This window comes from Macadamia integrifolia, chromosome 1 (assembly GCF_013358625.1).
Source record: "Macadamia integrifolia cultivar HAES 741 chromosome 1, SCU_Mint_v3, whole genome shotgun sequence".
NCBI lineage: Eukaryota > Viridiplantae > Streptophyta > Magnoliopsida > Proteales > Proteaceae > Macadamia > Macadamia integrifolia.
Window position 1 is genome coordinate 21918055 of NC_056557.1, and position 11431 is coordinate 21929485.

Sequence of the window (11431 nt, forward strand, 5' to 3'; positions counted from 1 at the left end):
AAATCTTCAACAAAATTCTCTAAAAAAAAACAACCATAAGATTCGAACTTGAGACCTCTTGGTGAGCAAGGGAATTTTGTACACCATAGCTCACCAACTACGCTAGGTAGTTGTTACCAAAAACAAATCTTTAATCACTTAAGGATGTGGTCCATCGATCCTTATTGGCATTTGAAATATTCCTTGTACCTCTGGGACAACTGCAAATGGGCTGGTTCTGCATCTCAGTTCAGTTCTGATCCATTATTCTTTTTCTGGCCCGAAAAGAATAATCATTTGTACGGGTGACCAAACGAATGTGTACTTTTAATTGAACACGTCCATCTTGCTCAGAATTTCGTCCTCTTCGCAACCATGAAAAGAAATAGGACCTCTTTACGTGTAAAATTGAAAATATAGCGCCCGATAGTCCTTAAGGCCTTAAAAATATAAAACCTGCAAAAAGAGAGTAAAACCCAAGGTAGCTCCATTCTAAATATGTAAAATGCATGTTTTACTACCCTAGATTTCACACATAAATGTGCTCATCAAGGAGCCACCAGACTGTGGGGCTGCACTGAGGGATTGAGTGCCAGAGACAAGTGTTGATCTCTCAATAGGAGTGGCAATAGGTTGTGGAAGCATAGTGGTACGACAGTTGTCCTCAAGTTGGATTACAGCATAGGCTTGATCCAAGGTAGGAAAGGGAAAATAGCTCAGAACCTGGGACCATAATTGATCAAACTCCACACTTAAACTTGCTAGAAAGTCATAGACCCAATCTTGTCCTCTCATTTATGAAAAATGGTGACATCTGCAAGGGTGGAAGGAGTATACTCCTCACAGAAGTCAGGATCAGTCCACAATGTGCACAACTCATAGTAGTATTGTGACAGTGTGAGCTCTCTTTGCCTCAGGTCACCAACCTTCTGGCACAGTTTGAAAACCTGAGCATCATTCCCCGCCTGGGAATAGATATCCTGGACAGACTTCTATATCATCGTAGAGAAAAAAAGGAGATAGCCATGTGAAAGTTGTGGCTTCATGGAGTTGGCAAGGAAAGTCATAACCAGATAATTGGCACAATTCCACTTGTCAATCTCTGGATCAGTGGTCGCGACACTTTGAGGTTCTAGTGAGGTACCCATAATAGCCACGGAACTTGATGGAGATGTAGATTGAGCTTAACCACATAAGGTAGTTTGTGCCATCAAGCTTGATAGCACAAGGAGGAAAGGTGAGAAGATCTGAGATGTCTCCACCAGTGGAAGCAGAAGTGCTGGTAGACATGGTTGCAACTCAACGAGGCTATGCTAATGGAAGAGGCACCAGCCGGAGGTAGAAGAATCACAAAAAACTACCAAAAAGTAGGAACAAGGCTTAAAAAAACTCAAAAATCAATAATGGGTGAAAACCCTGATAAATCGATTTTGGGTATAACTCTAGAACAGAGTCCTGAGGTGGTAAAGTGGCTAGTAGATACCAATACAAGGATAAGGAGCTTCAAGATGATCATAGCATCGAGTAGGGAAATAATACCTTGACAAGAAAAAATCGATAAGGGGTGAAAACCCTGATAAATCAATTTTGGGGATAGCTCTAGAACAGAGTCCTGAGATGGTGAAATGGCTAATAGATACCACTACAAGGATAAGGAGTAACAATCACAACAAACATCAAGATAATCAAAGCATTCAAGTAGGGAAAAAGCTTAGGGTCTCTCAGATGGGAAGGAGTTGGGAATGGTAAGAAAAAATCGATTTTAGGGGTAAAACCCCTAAAAAAAATCGATGGGAAGGAGCTGGGTCTCTTAGATCATTGAAGAAGAGAGTCTAAGAGCCGAGAGCCCAGGGAAGAAAGGAGATGGAGGCTAGTGGCTCTCTTGGTCGTCTAAGGAACTATCTCAGAGAGAAAAGCAGAAGAAGGGAGATGGAAGGAGGCGCAGATGGAGGGAGGAGTTGGGAGAGAAAAAAAGGGAGAAAGAGATGGAGAAAAGAGGAAATCCTTAGGGTTTTGGATCCAAAGGCTCTGATACCATGTTGGATGAGGTAATGACTTTTTTCAAATATGATACCAGTCCTCTTTATTTATAATAACAGAGAGAAAGTTCTAGAATATTACAAGGACCATTAAACCCCTTAAGGACCTAAGGACCCATTTGGAATCTGACACTTTCCCTAAAACCCATTATTACAACAGTAAAAGATAAGTTACTGCAAAGCAAGTAATAGTAAAGGCTGCTGTGAACCACAAGTAGCAGCATAAGGTTGCTGGGGACCAATTAGCAGCATAACGTTGTTTGGAACCAAATAACACAGTATTAAACTCTGAAACAACAGAACACCTGCTTGATAGCCTTTTCTGCAATCCTCTCTGCTGATACCTCCCAAGCTTAAAAAATCCAGGCCTTTCCTTATCCTTCTATATACTGCAGAATATTGTGGTGGGAACAATCTCCTAGATAGTCCCCATCCTGCCCCTGAAAGGAAATCCTACCCAGTGAAACAGAGCCACAAGGAGAGACCTGAGAAATCCAATTCACTCCAAATGCTGACAGCAGCTGCCTCCAAACCTCCATTGCACATGCAATGAATAAGTGATAACCCATCCTTGTGCATGTCATTACAAAGCTTGTAACATTACTAATTATTCATCCCCTTCTCTCCTTGTTATCTTTCATGTATATACTGCATATAGAACTTTTATAGGCTATTACGTTGATTTGATCTTCCAAAGACTGCAGAGGATAATGTACTGCTATTTTGCAAGAAAAATATCACATACATTGTAGGTCAGGACGACTTGACCTATTGTGTATGGCACATAATGCCCCGTATATTCTATGATGTTCTTTGCCTGGACTAACACAATTATATTTCTTTTTACTAATTGTATTCTATACTAACCATCACTCCGCGTTCGATCTTGTGTTTGCCTTAGAAATCCTGCCTGACCATGGGGTTTAAAAATTTAGCCAAGTTGCAGGTTTGGTTTTTTTTTTTTTTTTTTTTTTAAGGTCTAGTTGAGTGTGTAATCAAGTCTAAAGTATTGGGTCCATGTTTTCTATGGGAACTAGCTGCTTTGTTTAGATATCTATCAAACCTTTTCTTCAGTACAAACACTGACTAACTTCTGGTTGAACTTTAGATGATTAGAGTTTTATGTATTTATTTCCGAAGTTTATCCAATAGTTCATATTTAGATGAAGAGAACTAGTGGAATGAGTGGTGGGCTTGACCTGCTATTTATTATTTTTTGAATAAGCAATAATGAAAGATAATTTCATCAATATTGGTAGAAATAAAAAGCAATACAATAAGAGGTCCGTAAAGCAGGGAGACCCAAAAAAGGAAAAACAGAAAAGAGAGATACTCTCTCCTCCCACAAAGCTCCCTAAAGGGAGGCACCCCTTCCAAAACCCCACCGAATCCTCCACTGAAAACAATGCTACCCTCTCCATTAGCAACCTAACTACCAACATAACCGGGGAAGAATCACCATGATATTGGTGCAAAGGGAAAAAATTAAATAAAACCACTGTTATAATGATTTTCTGTCCCTATCAGGATGATGAAATCATGGAGACTTTTTAACTTTATGTCTGTTTGTGTTTTATGCATTTGTGTCTCAATGCATTTGGTGTATGTTTTATGAATTTGTATCTCAATGCATATTTTTTCATGTTGATCTTGTAGATTGACAGTGGATGGTTATTTACTACTGTTGCTAATTTACTTCCACATTTTCTTCAGAGGGTGAACAAATGCCTTCAAGATGCCTGCAATGATTCTCAGCAGAAGTCCTGCATCGAATTCATTGATTGTGGACATGGGGAGAAAATTGCAAAATTTAGGAGCCAACCTGAATGGCCTAGTTGGGTGAACAATGAAAATGCAACTGCCTGTTTCGACACTAGTAGTAATGGTTCTTTCAGTTATGGGATTTATAACCAAACTGTTTCTCTAACCACAATACCAAGCATTATTACGAGATATGTGTACTCTCTGTTTTGGGGTTTCCTGGTACTCCTCATCACCTTCTTTCTTTCTTTCTTTCTTTCTTTTTTTATTTTATTTTATTTTTTTTATGCAGTCCTCATCACCTGTTATTTCACTCTAGATGTGTTTCTATGTAGCTCATTTTTTCTTGGTAATTATTTTAAACAAACGATAGTCTTCTGATGAGGTAGGAAGAATCCATGACATGTATTTTTTCCAGTGTCAATGGCCCTAGTAAGGAAACTTGACCTATTTGTGTCCAATCAGCTACAAGGATAGATTTGTCTGGTTGTTCATGAGCTTCGATATGATGCGTAATTGTTGTTTTTATTCTTTGATTGCTTTTTTATTGATTGTTTTCAGTTTTTCATGATTGAACAATTAGCATATTTTCAAGCTGTGGAAATAATATAGGCAGCAGTTTAGTTATTTATAAATGTTAAAAGTACTAATGAAAATTAAAATAGCAAAGGTATGCTGTTCAGGCATTTCTATCATTTTGCTTTGATGATCAAAAAGCTGGAGGGTGTAAGAGATATGTATTTCTTTTCCTTGGGTGCTTTGATGAATGTACAAATTATTCTGTTATTAATATAGGATGGACCAATTTACTGTAGCATTTGGACCCACAACCTCCAGATCTAGAACCTTAACCTGGCAGCTTCCCGATCTGAAGTGGGATTGTGGCAATATTTTACTTGTTAGTTCATATATTTTTTTCCCTGCTTCCATGCCACTGCTTTTTATTCTCTCTTCACAAGTACAAAGAACAGTATTACGAAACTGCATGTAAAAGAGAACTTGAACTGAATTGACACATAAAACACTAAAGAATATGTTCACATTAGAAGCTATATATCGACAGACTGACAATTTCATTGAATTTTCAAGACAATATTTTAAAAATAATTTCATCCCCATAAACTCCAGGCGAAGAAGCAGAGATGATAAATTACCTAAAAATTTCTGCTTGACAGGGTATATACAACTTTCTATAATATGCTGTGCCATGTAAACCAGAGTTTTCAATTTTAAAAGCTGTTTGGATCTTGAATTACAAATTTGAATCACTCTAAACATTGATATTCATACTTATACTACTGTAACTTTTACATGCTTTTCCATTCAAATTTAATTTTTAGCGATGCGTATAAGTTATAGGGCATGCCTCTTAAATACTTTATGTTTGTTTATGGTGAACTTGCATAGCAACTCAGTACGTTGGCTGGAAATCAAGTTCCTAGTTATTTTGTATGGGAAGTTCTTTTCACAATGGGCATCATCGGACTTGGGCTCTTACTGTTTGCTTTACTCATTGGAAATATGCAGAACTTTCTCCAAGCTCTTGGAAAGAGGTTAAATGAGTTTCCTATTTCTTGTCTTCATTTTTTTGTTACCCATTTGCCTTCTGCAAAGTCTTCATTTTTTTTTTTGTTAACCTTCTACAGAGCATGTTAATGAAATGCTGGTCAATAAGATATTCTAGATCCTTATTATTCAGGGGTACATACTACATACGGTCCTTGTCATAAGGGGAAGCCTTCCCTAACAAAAGTCGAAAGACGGTATAGTGCCCAAGAAAAAAAAGAAAAAAAAGGAAGAAAAAGTCAAGTAAAACAACATAAATCAGAGTAGCAGCCCATTGGAGATGAGCTTGTGTTCACTCGTTTGTGCTGTGTGGAGGGCTGACATAATCCAACTGACCATTGGATAGATAGACCATACCTTGGATTTTTGAATTGTTAAATTTCTTAATTTGAAGGTCAATCTCGACCATATGGTTCCTCCATCTAGTGAAGTTTCTCTCTTCTATTTTAAGCCATTAAATCAGTAGAGTGCTAATGTGTCAACTATAATAGGAATGGGGCCATTTGGATTAGCCATCTATCAAATGTCAATGTCAAATGTGGATATTGGATCTTTGCCCTTTGTATGTCTGTTTACAAATATTTGTTTCCTCAATGCTCTAGCTAGGAACAATGCAGCATTGACAACCTAGTACTACTGCCACACTGCTCTAGATACAAGTCATACAAAACCTGTGAGAACATGGATACATTTAAATTTAATAATTACTACCCACCCATATACAGATTTATGATTGATTTGATCTGTTTTCATGTACTGGTAAAGGTATGATTTATTTGATATCTTTTCATGTACTGGTAAAAGATTTTAAGCCGCACTAAGATTGATATGGAAATTAGTTTTTTTCTTTTTTTCTTTTTTTTTTAATGCTACCCAACATATAAATCAGTTACAAACGTAAGTAAGCATATGTGAATAGCTTTATAGCTTCATCCTTCCATGACTACATGTACTTATATGTCTTCCTGTTAATAATGTATATTTGACTAGTCCTTTTCATAAACATGACAGCTAAGTTAGGTAGAAGTCTCAAACCAAGAAGAAGGATAGTAGTGAATGTCTTTTAAGGCTCTTATACCATGTAAAAAAGCAAAACAATAATAATAACCAGCATAGAAGAAGAAGAAGACAGTGGAGAAGGAGAAGAAGAAAAGAATGGAGAGAAGGACTACCAATTTGGAGAAAAGAGAATATCCCTATAGGGTAGCGACATAGCAAAAACAAAGGAAATTGCATTAGCAACCTTGGTTTATGTGCATTCACACATAAACACAACAGAAAATATCTGACTAAAACACCCTTGCAGCACCACTTAATGCTAAACTCCTTAACAAACTTGTTCCAACTTACCAGTTTTGCAAACCCTTTCTTTTATTACAATAACAACAACTCAGCATTTTCCCAACTGAATGGGGTAGGCCATATGGATCCATCATAGAAAAAGATAAATTAAATTAGAGGGAAAAGATAAAGAGAAGAAACAAGGCAATGCAACATCTCCGGGCCATCCCACCTAAACGCAGTCGGCAACATGGATCTTTGCCTTCCAAACAGATCTGTTTGATGTCATCTAGGGTCAAGACCTAGTTTCTGCCAAGGATTAAAGTATCGGTATCGGTCGCCGTATTGGTCAGCCAAAATTAAGATACGTATCAGAAGGTATCGTATCGGAGATATGCTAAAGATACGCACATAAATGGATATGAAACAATTTTTTATACACTTTTGCATAAAAATTTTGTTAAAAAAAGCTATTGATAACATGTATTATGCATAAACACTAAATTGAGGGTATCGCACTAAGAATTCAAGGTTTTTAGTTGTCCCACAAATGTAAAGTCCTTATTCCCAACCTGGATTTCCACTTTAGTTAGAGAGAAATATGGCTGGCAGCAACTTTGGAACAAAACCCCATCAAAAAATCGTGTTTTTTCTGAGAAATGACCCAACTTGGCCATTATATGACTGTAGCGCACCGTATCAGTACGTATCATACCGTATCGGTATGTATCGACCGATACATACCAATACATATCGAAATGTACATTTCACTCGATTTTATTTTTTCCATAGAGTATCGGTACATATCGGTGAGTATCAGTGGTGTATCGGTGCGTATTGTAGGATACGTATCGATATGAAAGGGTTTTAAAAATTCTATGTATCGTATCGGTGTGTATCGTATCAGTAAGGGCCGATACGGTACGATACGCACCGATACTTAAAAACCCTGGTTTTTGCATGTCTTTTCTTACCAACTCATCAATGGTCATTTTAGGATTGCCCCTGGCTCTTCTAGCACCTTCCAACTGGATTTGCTCACTCCTTCATCCTGGAGCATCCCAAGCCTCCTTTTAACATGTCCATACCACCTTAAGTGGCATTCTTGGGGCTTGTCCTGAATCTGGGCCACTTCCAACTCGGTTCTTACTTTGTCATTCCTCACTCTATCTCTCCTAGTTTTGCGGCACATCCATCTCAACATACGCATCTCTGCTACACTTACCTTATCTATGTTACAGTTTTTGATAGCCCAACATTCTGCCCCATACAACGTAGCCAGTCTTACAACAGTCTTGTAGAACTTTCCTTTAAGCTTGAGAGGTATATGTCAATCACATAACACTCCAGATGCACCTCTCCATTTCATCCATCCTGCTTTAATTCTGTGAGAGACATCATCATTTATCTCACCAGCTTTAGTAATAGTTGAACCAAATATCTAAAATAGTATCTTTGTGAGATCTCTCTTTCCTCAAGTTTCACCACTTCAGTATTAGTCCTTGAGCTACCAAAGTTACACACCATATACTCTGTCTTTGTTCAACTCATCTTAAGATCTTTTGATTCCAAGGTAGATCTCTATAATTTTAACCTGTCATTAATACCTTCCACCGTCTTATCCACTAAAATGGTATCATCGGCAAAGAGCATACACCGCGGAACCTCTCCTTGAATGTTCTTGGTTAAATCATCCATGAGAAACATAAACAAATAGAGACTTAAAGCGGGTCCTTGATGTAACCCAATGGTAATTGGGAACTCACTACTTTGACCTCCCACATATCTCACACTAGTCAACACATCCTTATATATGCCTTTAATTATATCCACATACGTACTATATACCCCTTTCTTCTCTAATGCATGCCATATTAGCTCTCTGGGGACTCTATAGTAGGCCTTTCCAATGTCTATGAAGACCCTTCTTGTAGGTTCTTGATTTTCCATGAGCTTCCTTATAAGGAAAATCACTTCTCTCGTGGATCTCCTAGGCATAAAACTGAATTGGTTCCTCGAGACACTATATTATCTTCTTATGCAGACTTCATTGACCTTCTCCCATAATTTCATAGTATGATTCATCATCTTTATGCATCTATAGTTATTGCAACTCTTTATATCCCTTTATTTTTGTAGACTGGGATCACAGTACTTCTCCATTCATCAGGCATCTTTCTCATGCACATAATTTTGTTAAAAAACCTGGTTATCCAGGTAAGCCCATATACTCCCAGACCCTTTTATTCATTATAATCTCAAATTATGTATACCTCCCTACTTAGGGATGTAAACGGATCGAATTCGGCTCGAATAGGATACTATCCGAATTTGATCCGTTTATCCGATCGGATACATAAAATGCTGTGGAATTCGAATTCGTATATCTAAACGGTAATTGGATATTATCTGATCCGATTATTTTAATAAACGGATACCAAATATCCGATCTGATTATCTGATTATCTGATTATAACGACTTCTTTGCTCGCCAACACATGTGCTTAAATGAAAGCCATCACATATGCTCACTCAACAAATACCGAGATCAGCTCAAACAATTTATTATAGAATCACAACAAAAACCAGCTTTAAGAGCTTAATCCAAATCTGTTTTTGGTTCAAATGTTGAGAAGACATCAGATATAGAGAGTAGATTTGTCTTAAAAAAAAAAAAAAAAAAACACTTGGTCCTCCAATAACTACACAGATCCTGACCAACTGAACTCAACTAATCTTCTTTCTAACCCAAAAGAGGACGATAACTCCAATGACAATGGCAACATGAGCCCATTTCCAAATCAACACCTGCAATCAAAGCATTCGAATATCAAATGGCTGTGCAAAAGTGAAACAATAAGAATCAAGTTGTATTTTAATAGCTCCATTATGGTTGCTCCAAATCCCAACCAATGCCTTTTCACTGTTTTTGCATTAAGACTTGGGTAAAACAAATGAATCAAACTGTCAGCTTCCACTTAATCCAGCAAACTAGTAGGAAAAATGATGGAGACACTTCTAACTTGCCAATGGGGGGATACCCAAGATCCATGAAAGAAAAGAAAAAATGACCAGCAAGCTTCACTTGGTAAACTCAGCCTTCAACAACAACAATTGGGATAGGACATTTTACATTAATGATACACCGACAACACAGTTCTAGCAACAACAACAACAACAACACAACTCAGCCTTATCCTAACTAAAGCTGAGTTGGGATATGGCCAACCTACACATTGGGATTTAGTAAGGTTGATTGATTACCATTATCAATGGTTATTTGATAAAGGATTTGATCTCACAATCGCCCAAGACTTATTGACAATTTGAAAGAAAATTTGGACTGACATTTGATACTATGTTCAATGAAGATTACCAAAAGCATATGCATGAATTGAAGGGCCATCAAATACCAAAGTGTTCAATAATCATGGATCAGGACTAGACAAGCAATTCCACACAGGATAAGAAAAAAAAAACTCCATTGTTATCAGTAAAGGAATGAAGTATAACGGATCCAACCTTAAGAATATTTTTCTGAGGTACAGCTGAAAGCCAGACCCTGGTCTTTATGCTTGTGTAGTACAAAGTATCATATAATCAGTTATCAATAAGTATTTCAGTTTCCATACCTACAAAAAGTACAGAACTCGTACAGACGATTAAGGAAGTGCTTCATCCAAAACTGCCTGTAAAAAAAAAAATCATTTTTTTTCACTTTTAAACATCAACAAAGGTTGTATCCAAATAAGTTTCACTAGCTAGGAGCCATTTCCTAGAATCTACCTGAAATCTAACCCCTAATGGATCCACATAGTTCACTTTTAAACATTATACGGTTCAATGTGAAATTATTTTCTTTAGATCCCCATGAAGAAACAGAGGAGTTAACAATCAGCTAGTCCATATAGTAGAATATACATGATAAATAAAACCAGAACCACACCAACCCCAATCTGCAACCTGATATTACCAACAAAAAATGTTGTACAAAATGATCTCATACAATTGTGTAAACAGAGGAAAAGAAACAATTTCAGGCAAACCCACAAAAGGAAATAATTTCAGGCATGATAAAAAGTAGGGTAAGGGAAGAAAGAGTTATAAGTCAATACTATCTAGTAACCTCAAAACCAGGAGAACAGCAAAACTATTAAATAGCCCAGCTGTCTTCCGGAAGCACATCGAAGGTGTGAATTACAGTCTAAATTGAAGGTTTTGCCTCAATCTACTTCAGTTCCTTAACAATTTCCTACCTTGAATTAGAACCAAAAAAACAAATTTATAAACCAGGAGACTTAAAGAGAGAAGTGAAGGAAGATTGCGCTTAGCTTACAGAGAGGGGCTCATGTGGTCACAAGAGGTTGAACAGAAGCAGTGGCGGTGGTGAATGAGAGTATGCAAGTGGTTGCAGAATTGGGGTTAACCGAGGGATGATAGAGAGGAGTAGAATTCTCAATCTGCTTCGGTTCCTCAACAATTTCCTCCTGTGAATTAGAACCAAAAGTCAAATTTATAAACTAGGAGACCTAAGGAGAAAAGAGAAAGGGAGATTGTGCTTAGTTTACCAAGAGGGGTTCATCCATTCATGTGGTCACGGGAGGCTGAACAGCAGCAGTGGCGGCGGCTGAGAGTGTGCAAGTCATTGAAGAGATAGGGATGATAGAGAGGAGTAGAGGACGCAAAACCCTACCTCTAACTCTCTTAAGTCTCTATTCTCTGACCTAAGCTTAACTAATGAAGTAATAAACTATTTTACCGGATAAAAAATGAACTTGCCTATAGATTTCCACCGACCCCCCCCC

The 11431-nt window shown here is 37.5% G+C and overlaps 1 protein-coding gene across 1 annotated transcript in view; it reads left to right on the forward strand.

Moving 5' to 3' along the window:
* The window catches only part of LOC122081527 (probable cyclic nucleotide-gated ion channel 20, chloroplastic), a 118982-nt gene that overhangs the window by 90436 nt on the left and 17115 nt on the right, over positions 1-11431 (forward strand). Inside the window, exons 7-8 of the mRNA XM_042648681.1 lie at positions 3732-4001; positions 5187-5332. Of these exons, the coding sequence (XP_042504615.1) occupies positions 3732-4001; positions 5187-5332 (416 nt within the window). The remainder of the gene's footprint in view (positions 1-3731; positions 4002-5186; positions 5333-11431) is intronic.